The following is a 15,801-nucleotide window of genomic DNA, read 5'->3' as shown; positions in this document are numbered from 1 at the left end:
TGTTTGAGAACATCACATTGTATTCTTAAGTGGTTTTAATGCTTGTAAACTTTGTCATTTGCTTAATGTGAACTTTTATGGTGTTTTTTTTTTTTAACTACCGAATAAAGTTATTATTGAATTGAATTGAATTGAATTGAGAACATCACAGGCACATCATCATTCTGTGAGGCAATAACTGTCTGGAACTCATTGCTGAGCAAATTACGACTGAACCCCAGCCACAGACAATTAAAACTCATCTTTTCAGAGTCCATCTTCCTGATGAATAGTAGCCCTCACTGATGACCAGTCAATATTGTTTTAGTTCTTTTCCTCTCGATTCAGATGAAATCTTAATTTCCCTTGAGTGTAATGTCCCCTTCCGTGATACTCACTTGAGTTTCATTGTCGGTTTTAATTCCTGTTATAATTACTGATAAGGCTACATGTCATTTGTTTTTCTATGTATAAAGCCCTGAGTGATGAGGAGCTACAGATTAGGAAACTCAAATAAATAATACCTAAAACCCCTGCTCTTGGAACAGACTAATGACAAATGCGCCTTATTCTCAAAGTGTGCTGTCTATGTGTTAACACCACTCTCAGCTTGTAACATGGGACACTGGAAAAGCCAACACCATCTCTAAACCACCTATGAACATCGCAGAAACAACACTCAGATCTACAAGAAGGAGGTGCTGATCAGAGGAGTCTAGTAGCTGTTTTTTAAAAAAAACTTTAAAATGCAAATGACAATGTATTTGAATTGCAAATGTATGTATCATATCTTAAACAGAAGAAAACACAATTTTATTGAATAACAAATTAACTTATTTTTAAAGATTACACTCAAGCCCAAAAGAATACCTACATAAAACATTAAACATGAAGGAGTTACTTACCCAGAGCTGCCTTTTGCATTCGCCGCTGTTCGACCTCTCCTTTAAGCTGGTCTGTGAAAAGAAAGAGTGCAGACAGCTCCAATGAAAGGTTGTGGGAGAACACGTGTAATAAATAAATACTAACAACACAAGACCTGCGAGTGTAAATAACCACATCGGCTTCCCCTCTCCACAAGCTTGATGTTTGCTCCACTTCTGACAGTTCTGTGATAGCCACAGGGCAGCAGACGTCTGCTATGATTGAGCCCGGGGATAGCTAAGAATAACCTCAGATGTGTGCTTCAAAGGTGTCCCGGTAGCTGTCAACCCCTGTTTATATGGTCCTTCTGGCTGTCCAGGCTTCATTCTTTCGCCTCCATCTCATTGTGATTTGCTATGGAAATGCACAAGCAGTCTTTAGAGGTGGAGTAGAGTGGAGTAATCTGCTAGGCAAGACTTTCTATGAGCAGAAGACAACACTAAACTGTGGGCTACTGTGAGGTTTAAGTGCTATCCTCACCAGCTGTGACCCATACTTTCTTTTTACCTTTATTTTCCATTCTCACAGTGATATACAACAAAAAGACTGCATATTAATTACTCATTGTGACCTTACAAAGTACATTGTTAATAGAAATGATCAAGTACATAATGCACACTGGTATTCGGGGTAACATACACATTTCTTTACTAAATCAACGATTAGTCAACCTGCAATCGTCCCTTTATGCCAAGGTTTATGGCCCACCTCATGCACTTTAAAGGTGCTTATGTGCATCAGAGACAGTCTCGGAGGTCTAACCCACCCCGGCAGGTTCTATTCCTGCCGACTGCTGCAAAAGGGGGGACGAGCCAACTTCCATCAAATAGCACTTAAGTGGCCCCCAGATGTACCCTGGCCTGGACAACTATTGAGCCAGGCTTTTGTGGTAGGGGTAACTATGCTCCCCCAGTGCAGTGCTATCTCTTTCTTAGCCAATAACAGCACAATAGATGTAAATTTGCATATTGGCTTAGGGATCTATCGCGCGTTCCCCAACAGAGCCATTATAGCTACAGGGGCTATCGTGTGTAGTATCATCTTAGATAAGAGAGTGAAGATGGCCCTGCAATAGCATCCTATTTTTACACAATTCCAAGTAATGTGGGCAAAATCAGCATGGTGTGCACCACACGTGTGTGGCCAATTGGGGTCAATCCTGTAAATTTTTTCTGGGGACATGTATCAGCTTATGTTTACTGTTAAGTGAGACCTGTTTGGTCTGGGGGCAGTAAATCTCCCAGAGTGAGTCTTGTATCGGGTGCCCTATATCCCGTTCCCATGCTTCCCGGATCCTAGCATCTCTACTAGGGGCCAGGGCAATACTGACCCTATATAATTTGGATAGGAGTTGATCGTCCCCCTTACTTGTGATCAGTAGCGTAGCGGTGGAAAACTTGTTGGTTCCAGAGGGAATTCCATGATGTACTCACAAAGAGCTCTACGCAGCCTACTAAACCCAAATTGGTCCATGAAAGATGCCCCTCTAAACTGCTCATCCTCTGTGCTGTAAAACACATGACCTCCCTGAAAGAGGTCCCCTATTGTTTCGAGAGAGTATGCGGTGGGTGTGCGTTGAACCAACCTCTCCTCAGTAATAGGCATACATTATTTGCAATCGGAATCGCAGAAGAATAAGGGGTGTGCCCTCCGGTAACACGTGCTAATTTCTGCCAAGCCCAGCAAGTAGTTGAAACAGTCTGGATATCACAGGGGTCTCTAGGGAACCCTTTTGGTGGTATCGTTTTCAGCGGGGCGGGAAGCACCAGGTCAGTCTCTGGACATGCATAAGGGAGTCGGGCATCAGGATGATACCAATAGTGTGCAAAGCTCCACTGCTCCACTAAATAATAATTCTGAAAAGTAGGGCCCCCCAGTCCACCCCTCTCGTATGGTAAGGTTAACATGTCTCAAATAACCCAGGCTCTAGCCCCTAACCCCCACAGAAATCTAATGAGATGTGAAAGGAGTGTGCGAAAAAATCTGATAGGGAGTGGAACAGGAATATTGTGAAACAAGTATAAAAACGTGGGAAGTACCACCATTGTGATGATGGTGGCGCAACCAGCCAGCAAGAGAGGAAGTCTCAACCATTGTTCCATCTGCGACTAAAGTGTTCAGCGCCGGCCGTAATCAAGCAAGACAATCTGTTCAGCTTCCCTGTGGACTTGTATTCCCAAATACTTGACTGACGTGTCCACCACGTCAGATGGAACCCACAATCTGACCCAACGGTGCATGGCATTAAAGGAAAAATTTCTGATTTACTCCAATTGATGCCAAAACCAGAGAACCCACCAAAGCGGATAATTTCTCCAACCAGCGGTGCAAGAATCTCTTGGGACTGTTGGACATACTAAATAATATTATCCGCATAAAGCGATATTAAGAGCTGGCCCGTTCTAAACTATAGTCCCCTGTGTATATGCTGTTCTTGCAATCATCGAACCAACGGGTCGAGTGCTATAATGAATAGCAGAGGAGAAAGCGGACAACCCTGTCGGGTGCCATGAGTCAGGGTGAAGGCTGCAGAAAGAGTACTTTTCAATCTGAGCCTAGCAGTGGGTGACGCGTAAAGCAGGGAGGTGAGATCTATAAACCCTTTAGGCATGCCCATCTTTCTCATAACGGCTAGAAAAAATTACCACTACAAAGAGTCAAAAGCTTTCTCGGTGTCAAATAAGGCAGCCACTGCAGGTATCTCTGCCGAAATCCTGTAGATCACCGAGAACAGAGTATGTAAATTTAGAGCGGTGGATCTATGTGGGACAAAGCCCAATTGGGCTGGGCATATAATTTGGTCTAAAAGCAGAGATAGTTGAAACGCGATCATTCTGGCCAGAATTTTATAATCAAGATTCAATAGGGACAACGGCCTATACGAGCCACATAATGTCGGATCTTAACCAGGCTTAGGGAGAAGAATGATTACCACCTCACGCAACATGGGGAGGAGCACCTGACGTTTAAGCGCCTCCCCGTAGACCTCAAGGAGATATGGAGCCAAAAGAGTTTTATAGGCTTTGTAAAAATTACCAGTGTAGCCATCAAGGCCGGCGGCTGTCGAGCCGTTAAGAGCATCAATGGCGCTAATTATTTCTTCTGCAGAAAAGGGTTCAGCCAAAAATTGCTGTTTAGCATTATCTAGCCATACTAGCGCAATCTCATTTAAATAGGTGGTTTGGTCCTCTGCACTGTGAGCTGCGCGAGTCGAGTACAGACCTGAGTAATAGTCCAGCAAATCCTATGCCCGAAGTGACCGTTAGCAAGTGACCATTATTAGAGCGGAGGCTGGTGATGTATGACCGCCCCGCTGGGGGTCAAAAAGTCACACTAAGGTGCGGCCAGGTCTCTCACCTTCCCCTTATCCTCTGGCGGTTGCATATTTACTTAGAAAAAGTGTCTCCCTGTCCGCAGCTTGGCTGAATTCTGCCAAAAGCGTCCAAGGCCAGCAGGGTCAGACTGCCCCGCACACCCCCTTGATCCAGCGAGTCCAGTTGCTCTTCAACTCTAAAAATGGTGCGCCTCAGATCGCCCAGCACCCTGGAATGCTTGGAAATACAGATCCCTCTCAAGTAGGCCTTAAAGGCCTCCCATAGCGTGGCCCAGGACTGCACTGACCCCCTTTTTCAGTTTGTAGTATTCCACGATTGCGCTACGCAGTTCAGTACGGAACACTTCGTCCATCTATACCTGCCAGGGAAGCCTCCACTGCCTCTCGCATCCCTCCTAACTGTCAGGGCAACCAGAGAGTGATTGGACAGTGTTCTGGGAAAGTGCTGTAATGTCTGAAACCATGTGACTAAATTAGGGGACAATAACCAAAAGTCTATTCGTGTCCAGGTGTTGTGTTGCGCAGAATAATGGGTGTAGGCGGGTTCCTCCGGACGGCAGTGCCGCCACACATCCACCAAGCCAAGTGACCCACACATTTACTTCAAAGCACTGCACGCCCGGGGTTTAGAGTCCGGGGTGTCAGCAGTACTATCACTTGTGCGATCTATCAGGAGATTAAAGTCCCCACCCATACAAATATAATCAGCTTCTAACTGGGCTACTTGGGCATGTAAATCGTGCAAAAAGTCAGGACTGTCGACATTAGGTGCATACACGCAGATGAATGCCATATGATACCCAATCAGCTGGCCCAACATTATAGTGTAGCGTCCCTCAGTGTCATTACGCGCCCAAGATAATTAGAAGGGCAGATGCTTATGTATCAATACGGTAGTACCCCTAGCATACGTACTATAATTTGCAAAATATCAATAAGGTATCCACGCTGATGCAAAACCACTTGTGGACGCCTTGGGCAGGTGTGTCTCTTGTAAGAATGTAACATCAGCCTAGAGCCTCTGTAAATAGTGCAATACCTGTTTCCCTTTCCTCACATTATTCAACCCCCTGACGTTCTAGGTGATCATCGTTAGGTCAGAAAAAGCAGACAATGTACCACACACTGACATGTAACCTATTAAAAAGTGTAATTATGCGTATATCAAACCAGAGTCGAAGCAAGTCACCATGAGTAAATTGGAAAATAAGCAGTGAGTCCCTGTTGGCACGAACATCCCCCGCCCCCCGGTCCCCACCTATCCTTGCACACCCCAAGGCAGGGAACTTGGGGGGGGGGGTCAAAGATGGGAACCCTACCATCAACTTCCACACATAGATGAGCAGGACAGATCATGCCATACTTGAGGCCCAGGTTACGGAGTGTGGCCTTGACCCAAGTGTATTTTGTCCTGGCTTCTTGGACCATTGTAGTGAACACCAGATACAGCGAGGTCGACAAATCCTGCCATATCAGAGGACCTTTCTCTCTCGCGAGATGCAACACAGTGTCTCCGTCACGAAAATTCAGCAGGCGGGCTATGAGGGCACCCCGGAATGAGGCATGGACCCACGGAAAGGTGGGCCTGTTCTACCAGGAAGGTGGGAGTGAAGAATTCCTTGCTAAAAAGATCTGACAGCAGGGTTTCCACAAAAAGGTCCATGCAGCCTGTACTTGTGGACTCGGGAATTCCGAGAGTATGAACATTATTACGCCTGCTCCTAGCCTCCAAATCTTCGTTCTTCATGGCGACTCTCTTAAGAATCTTCTCCATATGGTCCAATCTTTTGGTGGAGTGAGCCGCTCCATCCTCAAAATCCGACACTTTGCCTTCGACCGTGTTCAGGCGCCTCTCCTGAGTCTCAAGTCGGGCCCCCATTGCATCAAGGCGCATATCCAGAACATCAAAGCGTCTGGCCAGGGCCTTGAACCCCGCCCTTAGTTCCTGCATCAGGTCGTTTGAACCAGATGGCGTACTCCCAGCCCGAACTGCCTCGCTCCCACCCTCAGCCATGACAACACCGGGATCCACCACTGAGTTGCCCGGTTTGCTGAACTGTAAAACCCTCTGTTTACGGTCTTTGCGTACCATTGTGTGATGTGTGGTGCAAGCGGTGGTCGTCTTCAGTGCCCAGGACAGCGAGGACCAAATTCCTACGCAAAAGCGGGGATGTAGCAGACTCTCACACGGGCATGTTAGCTAGAATAGGAAGCCCTTTCCGGAGTAGGGGACGAGCGATCCAAACGAGGGGCAGAGCAGAAGAAGGTAGGGGGGGGCAAAACAGCCACTCGAACCCCACAGCCAGTGGCAGCCACTAGCCAATGGGTTCCACACACACCCTCCGGTATCCACTCTGCAATCTATGTGGGTGGGCTCGGATCACCTCAGGCACAGTCAAATTGCAGGTCAGACAGAGGCCGGGAGCTGCGTATGCCTCCGTACGAGGCTCTGGCTGGTGCAGGCCAAGATCAGGGCAGCTCGAACTGTCCCCCAAAGCAGGCAGAAATGATAGATATCCTCCCGAAGAGGCAAAGTGAAGGGTGTAAGGAGCGAGGCAGGCCTGTGCCAGAACTCCCCAGCTGTAGGCATCAATTGGCCGAGAGCAGAAACGGGGACACACACTGAATTGGCCTGGTCTGTAGGCTCCTCCGGCCCTCGCAGAACTGACCCAACTGGCTGGGTGGCTGGATCCCAGACTTCAACGCAGCCCCTCTCGCTGCGGGGCCTCTGGGAACAAGGCGGGCCGGCCTACCCGAAGAGCGAAGAGTCCGCGTCTGTGGCCAGAGGTTCCGCTCCGCATCACCACAGCCGACGGCAGCAGCTCTCTTCAGGACCATGCCATGGTCACGTCGTGCCAGCGGGTCCGGCCCAATGTGCCCTCCAGCGTGCGTCGATGCTGCCAGGGCCTCGTGTAGCGCAGGCTCCAGGCGGCAGCATGGGATCTCGGCCGCACTCGAGTGTTAGTAGCACAGTAAGTCTGGGGGCCAATCACAACTCCTCACTGCTCCCGCTGCGGGGTGGGGGCGGGGGAGACATTACGCCGGGATCTAGCGGTGATCTGGACGAGGATGGGCCGGTATAGGGGCAGGATCGGGCGAGGATGTTGGGCGAAGAGGCGAAGCTTCAGCGCTACGCGGCCATCATGGTCAGTAGCCTGGCCACGCCCCCCGCTGTGACTCATTCTTTCATAGGATTGAACCTCAAGAGACCGGTAACTTGACTAACATTAACTTAGGTGATAACAGCATAGGTGTCACCTTACCCACTGAAAAAATGGCAAAACTAGAGCACAATCAACAAACAATTATTCGAGGGTTCAAGGGAAGTGTTTAAAGACCTGGGCACAGTTATACCCCCCACACAAGTATTAAAGAACAACAAATAACTGTGGGTCTGGTAAGGAACTCAAGACATGCTGTGTGTTGCTGGCTATGTGTCTGCTACTACTATTAAAATAGAAGACAGACTGGACAGTTAACCACTGTGAAAAATGTCCATCAGTTACGCGTTTTTGGGCACCCAGTACATCATTTGGTCTACTCCACAGTAGTTTGGCCACCACTCTATCCCCATAGATATATATTGGAGATACGTAGTGATGGATGGATGTCTGGTGGATTTTATTTGTATGTAACTGAGAGCAGTGCATAAAAAGTGAATGTAAGAAAAAATTATAAGTGTAAGATTGGATAGTGCATACAATTATTACTTTATTCTGGGGTCATGCACCTCCAATATTAAAAACAACAATAGTGCAAAAAAGTCAGGTGGTTCAAACAAATACCTTCTGACTGGGCTATCTGGTCGACATGTTTCTGCGGGTTAATGGTCAATTACTATACCAACCGCTTCCTCAGGACCCATAAACTTAATTGCTACTGCATACGTAGTGATATGTGAAAAAAACAGGACATTTGTGAACGGAAAAAAGTGTCACCTGTACACTTCCATTTTTCTCCTGTGAAAGTCCATTTGTGATAAAGCCAGCAAATCCACATGTAATGAAACATAAACAATAACACCTTCGTTAGTAAGGGCTATACAAGCGATATTGCTAAAAAAAATGTAATACTGCATCTAGGTCCAATGACCCTAGTGTGTATAACATTGTCAGCGTAATCAATGTCTCACCTTAATTTGTAAGGGAAATTGCCTCACCTCACCTGGCAAACAGCTCAGGAAAATGAAGCACCGCTCTAGAGTGCAGAGAAATATATACAAAAGTCAGTGTTAAAAACCAGTGTCGGGACAGTACAGAGTCACCACCTATGGGATGCCCAACAGCACACCAACAGGGGTCAATTGTCTTATCATTCTTCACGATTAGGCAAATTTAATTCGTCAGGCATGCATTATAAAGATGGTCTGTTCAATCGCCATTCTGTGTCTATTGCTATCAGAACATGATATCTGCACTGTGCCTACACTCCAGAATCATCAGCTTTGGAGTTAACACATAGCGCATCCAGGCATTAATTGGTTAAAGCTACAATCAATATTTCTCAGCCACAGACAAATACGCACTATCTGTCTACCAATGCGCCCATGCGCTGAATCTTAAAGCGCATTCCCTGGATTTACACACGCAGCGTCTATCATGCACTGCGTGTCATGTAAGGAGTTAATCAGAGCCCCTCCCGCACCCTTACCTCTCCGTCGGTACTTCAGACAGCCAGCCGGGCTGTTTGGGGAGGTGCCGCGGGGGGAGACAATCACTTCCTTATTGTTTCAGAGCCAGCGCGATAGGTCACACGCGCGGCTCTTGAAACTACCAGTGCTTCTGGGAAATGTGGTCTCGCACGCGCTAGGCAGGCGTCCTCTGGCGCGCGTCAGATGAAAACTACACTCGCCTCTGGGAAATGTAGTTTGTGAAGCGCCCCTCAGTCGCGCTGCGTTCAGACTGCCTCTGTACATGGAAGTACTGATTTAGAACGCAGTAAATACATAAATATATGTATCAATGATGTAATGTCAGCACTGAAACCATAAAACTCACTATAGAAATTGCTGGGAATAGATGTGAGCGCTATGACCGGATGGCTTATGAGTGTACAGATGTCGCCAAATTCTTGGCATAATTACAAGGCAGACATCTTCATGGCTATTCGGCCTGAATAAAAGTGATGGAAATATACTCAGTTAAGGTGATCATGTCATCCTTAACTCGTTAGGTAGGACAACCCGCCTATAGTACCTCAGGATAATAGCAGGTGGCCAGTCAGTCTATTAGGTCAAGCCTCTCAATGTACATGCAATCATCTGTTGATGCAACTACAATGTCATCCATGGGATGTCTTCGTTGAGCCCGCCTTTATCACAGTTGAGTTTGTACACCCATTTTTGCTCGATTTTAAACAGATGTCTAGATATATCTGTGATGTGCGTTGGAATGTTGGGTTGTTCTAACACAGTCCATTCGAAGTCCGTAGGTCTGTGCCCCACTTGGATATAGTGATTTGTCAATCTTGTTGCTTGCTTTCTGCAACTTATTGTGCTCTTATGTTCTGAGATTCTCGTTCTGATCTTCCGAGTAGTCATTCCGACATACCTCAGTGCGCACGGGCAGGTGATAAAATAGATGGGATTGCTGCTATTGCAATTTGTGAACCTTTTTTGTTCCCACGGACGATTCGTCCCTATGTCAATTGAGGTGGTGTGTCTGGTCTGTGGGCACGCGGCGCAATTACCACACGGATGGTGCCCTGTCACAGGTGGCATATTCCATATAGTACCCACTTGATGGATTTCCTTAGGTGGAGGTCTGGTGTGTACCAGCTTGTCTCTTAGACTAGTTGCTCTTTTGAAAGCAAATAGTGGTTGTGGCAAGGAGTCTTCACCGGTGTTCAATATCCTCCAATGCTTTCGGACTATGCGTTGAATAGCGTTGGATCTAGTACTGAACGTATTCACGAATGTCAGCCTGTCGTTCTTAGTCTTCGGAACGGGTGGTTCAAGTAAGGCTTCCCTGTTATTGTTAGCTGCTCTCTTCATTGAGCGCCTAATCAGTCTCTTGGGGTAACTCCGTTCAGCAAGTTTTAATGCCAGGTCATCAGAATGCTTGATAGAATCTTCTTTAATGGTACAATTCCGCTGCACACGCAGAAACTGTCCATAAGGTAAATTATCGCGTAGCGATTTAGGATGACAGCTGGTGTACTGCAGTAAGGAATTACGAGCCATAGGCTTTCTGTATAGTTCAGATTTCAGACCCTGTGGTGTTGCAGTAATCAGCAGGTCTAGGAATGCCAACGAATGTTGGCTGTTCTCCAATGTGAAGCGTAGGTATCTATTCTGGTCATTAAGCCAACTGTGGAACGCGCGGAGAGAAGATTCATCTCCATGCCAAATCACCAAGATATCATCAATATACCTCTTCCATGAGCATATCGATGTAAAAAACGGGTTCTCATTGTTCAGAACACAATCTTGTTCGAACTTATGCATATACAGGTTCGCCAGGGACGGAGCAAAAACGCTGCCCATGCTTGTACCAGACGTCTGCAGGTAGTACTGACCCTCAAAATCAAAAAAGTTCTCCTTCATAGCTATCGTAGCCAAGTTCATGATCAGTGAGATAGGTGTTATTGACTCCCAGGTTTGTTCGCCCAACAGAGATTCAATTGCCTCTAATGTTTCGTTCTGAGGGATGGAGGTATAAAGTGACTCCACGTCAAAGGATACCAGGTGATCTGTCAGGATATTGAAATCAAGGTCTGGTAGCAATCTAAGTAGGTCCTTTGTGTCCTGTAGGTAGGTGGGCATCAATTTCACCATTGGCCTCAGGAAGACGTCAACAAATGTAGACAAGGGTTCTAGTATCGACCCAATCCCTGAGATAATTGGCCTTCCTGGTGGTGGTCTCCTTGCCTTGTGGATCTTTGGCAGGACATAAAAGTAAGGTGTGACCGGATGTTGAGTAGTCAGGTAGGCTGCTTCTTTGGTCGTTATCCAGCCTTCTGCCAGTGCCTCTTCCACAATGTGCCCAATAGTTATTTTCAATCTTGGCGTAGGGTCTGCTGTCAGTGGCTGGTAAGAGCGCGTGTCTCCCAATTGGCGTAGGCACTCCTCTCTGTAGGTGGATGTATCCAAAAGGACTGTGGCACCACCCTTGTCGGCTGATTTAATCGTAATGGAGCGATCATTAGCCAGATCTTTGAGGGCTTCCTGTTCAAGTTTTGAGATATTCACAAAAGGATTGTGCGATTGTCTGAAAAGTTCTTGTATGTCATGCTGTACGGCTTCCTCAAAAGTGACTACCTTCGCAGGAACCATTGCTGTTGGGGGACTGAAAGTAGATGGTTTTTTAAGTCCTGTATTCTCAGAGTAAGTATCAGTTAGTTCTGCCTTCGAGAAAAAGAAATGTAGTCTCACTTTTCGGAAGAATTTCGACATCTCAATCTGTGTCAAAAAGGGGTCGCCTGTATTGGTGCTCACAAAACCAAGGCCTCGGTTTAGTACCTTCTCTTCCACTGGTGTTAGATTGCGCGAGCTGAGATTCACTACGAGGCTGGTCCCGTGCTCTGGCCCGCTTGATCCTGGGGGATCTGCTTGCCGCTCCGGAGTCCCATTGCCTGTTGTGGCTGGATAACGACCAAAGAAGCAGCCTACCTGACTACTCAACATCCGGTCACACCTTACTTTTATGTCCTGCCAAAGATCCACAAGGCAAGGAGACCACCACCAGGAAGGCCAATTATCTCAGGGATTGGGTCGATACTAGAACCCTTGTCTACATTTGTTGACGTCTTCCTGAGGCCAATGGTGAAATTGATGCCCACCTACCTACAGGACACAAAGGACCTACTTAGATTGCTACCAGACCTTGATTTCAATATCCTGACAGATCACCTGGTATCCTTTGACGTGGAGTCACTTTATACCTCCATCCCTCAGAACGAAACATTAGAGGCAATTGAATCTCTGTTGGGCGAACAAACCTGGGAGTCAATAACACCTATCTCACTGATCATGAACTTGGCTACGATAGCTATGAAGGAGAACTTTTTTGATTTTGAGGGTCAGTACTACCTGCAGACGTCTGGGACAAGCATGGGCAGCGTTTTTGCTCCGTCCCTGGCGAACCTGTATATGCATAAGTTCGAACAAGATTGTGTTCTGAACAATGAGAACCCGTTTTTTACATCGATATGCTCATGGAAGAGGTATATTGATGATATCTTGGTGATTTGGCGTGGAGATGAATCTTCTCTCCGCGCGTTCCACAGTTGGCTTAATGACCAGAATAGATACCTACGCTTCACATTGGAGAACAGCCAACATTCGTTGGCATTCCTAGACCTGCTGATTACTGCAACACCACAGGGTCTGAAATCTGAACTATACAGAAAGCCTATGGCTCGTAATTCCTTACTGCAGTACACCAGCTGTCATCCTAAATCGCTACGCGATAATTTACCTTATGGACAGTTTCTGCGTGTGCAGCGGAATTGTACCATTAAAGAAGATTCTATCAAGCATTCTGATGACCTGGCATTAAAACTTGCTGAACGGAGTTACCCCAAGAGACTGATTAGGCGCTCAATGAAGAGAGCAGCTAACAATAACAGGGAAGCCTTACTTGAACCACCCGTTCCGAAGACTAAGAACGACAGGCTGACATTCGTGAATACGTTCAGTACTAGATCCAACGCTATTCAACGCATAGTCCGAAAGCATTGGAGGATATTGAACACCGGTGAAGACTCCTTGCCACAACCACTATTTGCTTTCAAAAGAGCAACTAGTCTAAGAGACAAGCTGGTACACACCAGACCTCCACCTAAGGAAATCCATCAAGTGGGTACTATATGGAATATGCCACCTGTGACAGGGCACCATCCGTGTGGTAATTGCGCCGCGTGCCCACAGACCAGACACACCACCTCAATTGACATAGGGACGAATCGTCCGTGGGAACAAAAAAGGTTCACAAATTGCAATAGCAGCAATCTCATCTATCTTATCACCTGCCCGTGCGCACTGAGGTATGTCGGAATGACTACTCGGAAGATCAGAACGAGAATCTCAGAACATAAGAGCACAATAAGGTGCAGAAAGCAAGCAACAAGATTGACAAATCACTATATCCAAGTGGGGCACAGACCTACGGACTTCGAATGGACTGTGTTAGAACAACCCAACATTCCAACGCACATCACAGATATATCTAGACATCTGTTTAAAATCGAGCAAAAATGGGTGTACAAACTCAACTGTGATAAAGGCGGGCTCAACGAAGACATCCCATGGATGACATTGTAGTTGCATCAACAGATGATTGCATGTACATTGAGAGGCTTGACCTAATAGACTGACTGGCCACCTGCTATTATCCTGAGGTACTATAGGCGGGTTGTCCTACCTAACGAGTTAAGGATGACATGATCACCTTAACTGAGTATATTTCCATCACTTTTATTCAGGCCGAATAGCCATGAAGATGTCTGCCTTGTAATTATGCCAAGAATTTGGCGACATCTGTACACTCATAAGCCATCCGGTCATAGCGCTCACATCTATTCCCAGCAATTTCTATAGTGAGTTTTATGGTTTCAGTGCTGACATTACATCATTGATACATATATTTATGTATTTACTGCGTTCTAAATCAGTACTTCCATGTACAGAGGCAGTCTGAACGCAGCGCGACTGAGGGGCGCTTCTCAAACTACATTTCCCAGAGGCGAGTGTAGTTTTCATCTGACGCGCGCCAGAGGACGCCTGCCTAGCGCGTGCGAGACCACATTTCCCAGAAGCACTGGTAGTTTCAAGAGCCGCGCGTGTGACCTATCGCGCTGGCTCTGAAACAATAAGGAAGTGATTGTCTCCCCCCGCGGCACCTCCCCAAACAGCCCGGCTGGCTGTCTGAAGTACCGACGGAGAGGTAAGGGTGCGGGAGGGGCTCTGATTAACTCCTTACATGACACGCAGTGCATGATAGACGCTGCGTGTGTAAATCCAGGGAATGCGCTTTAAGATTCAGCGCATGGGCGCATTGGTAGACAGATAGTGAGTATTTGTCTGTGGCTGAGAAATATTGATTGTAGCTTTAACCAATTAATGCCTGGATGCGCTATGTGTTAACTCCAAAGCTGATGATTCTGGAGTGTAGGCACAGTGCAGATATCATGTTCTGATAACAATAGACACAGAATGGCGATTGAACAGACCATCTTTATAATGCATGCCTGACGAATTAAATTTGCCTAATCGTGAAGAATGATAAGACAATTGACCCCTGTTGGTGTGCTGTTGGGCATCCCATAGGTGGTGACTCTGTACTGTCCCGACACTGGTTTTTAACACTGACTTTTGTATATATTTCTCTGCACTCTAGAGCAGTGCTTCATTTTCCTGAGCTGTTTGCCAGGTGAGGTGAGGCAATTTCCCTTACAAATTAAGGTGAGACATTGATTACGCTGACAATGTTATACACACTAGGGTCATTGGACCTAGATGCAGTATTAAATTTTTTTTAGCAATATCGCTTGTATAGCCCTTACTAACGAAGGTGTTATTGTTTATGTTTCATTACATGTGGATTTGCTGGCTTTATCACAAATGGACTTTCACAGGAGAAAAATGGAAGTGTACAGGTGACACTTTTTTCCGTTCACAAATGTCCTGTTTTTTTCACATATCACTACGTATGCAGTAGCAATTAAGTTTATGGGTCCTGAGGAAGCGGTTGGTATAGTAATTGACCATTAACCCGCAGAAACATGTCGACCAGATAGCCCAGTCAGAAGGTATTTGTTTGAACCACCTGACTTTTTTGCACTATTGTTGTTTTTAATATTGGAGGTGCATGACCCCAGAATAAAGTAATAATTGTATGCACTATCCAATCTTACACTTATAATTTTTTCTTACATTCACTTTTTATGCACTGCTCTCAGTTACATACAAATAAAATCCACCAGACATCCATCCATCACTACGTATCTCCAATATATATCTATGGGGATAGAGTGGTGGCCAAACTACTGTGGAGTAGACCAAATGATGTACTGGGTGCCCAAAAACGCGTAACTGATGGACATTTTTCACAGTGGTTAACTGTCCAGTCTGTCTTCTATTTTAATAGTAGTAGCAGACACATAGCCAGCAACACACAGCATGTCTTGAGTTCCTTACCAGACCCACAGTTATTTGTTGTTCTTTAAAACTAGAGCACAGCCTCACAACACAGACGAGAAGCATCTGAAATCAAGAAGGAAGGAAAGACCTAGCTGATCCCTAAGTAATGACACAGAACCACACCAGTCCCAAGAAGATTACACAGAAGAGCAACGTTACATACGGCTTTACCACGTCTGCCTGTAACCAGTATAGAACTAAACCATTGCCAATACTGTTATATCAGTTACTTTTATATTAACACCGTCACATTGGAATTCAACACAATATGGGTCTAAGACTTATAGTTCAGTCTGAATGAATCTTTTTGTTTTATTTATATTTCTCAACACATTAGAGGAGGCTTTGTTCTTGACCACTAAGAGCAATGGCTATCATCTCAAGCGGCCAAAACTTGTACAATGAACACACTACAGGTCAGCAT

The 15,801-nt window shown here is 46.1% G+C and overlaps 1 protein-coding gene across 1 annotated transcript in view; it reads right to left on the bottom strand.

Annotated features, from left to right (window-relative positions):
* Positions 1-15,801, bottom strand: part of KIF6 (kinesin family member 6) — a 1,617,941-nt gene that overhangs the window by 395,136 nt on the left and 1,207,004 nt on the right. Inside the window, exon 16 of the mRNA XM_078647330.1 lies at positions 885-935. Within this exon, the coding sequence (XP_078503456.1) occupies positions 885-935 (51 nt within the window). The remainder of the gene's footprint in view (positions 1-884; positions 936-15,801) is intronic.

The sequence above is a fragment of the Lissotriton helveticus genome, chromosome 6 (assembly GCF_964261635.1).
Source record: "Lissotriton helveticus chromosome 6, aLisHel1.1, whole genome shotgun sequence".
NCBI classification, from domain to species: domain Eukaryota; kingdom Metazoa; phylum Chordata; class Amphibia; order Caudata; family Salamandridae; genus Lissotriton; species Lissotriton helveticus.
Note: the sequence above shows the minus strand (reverse complement) of the source record. Positions and strands in the feature narration are given on the sequence as shown.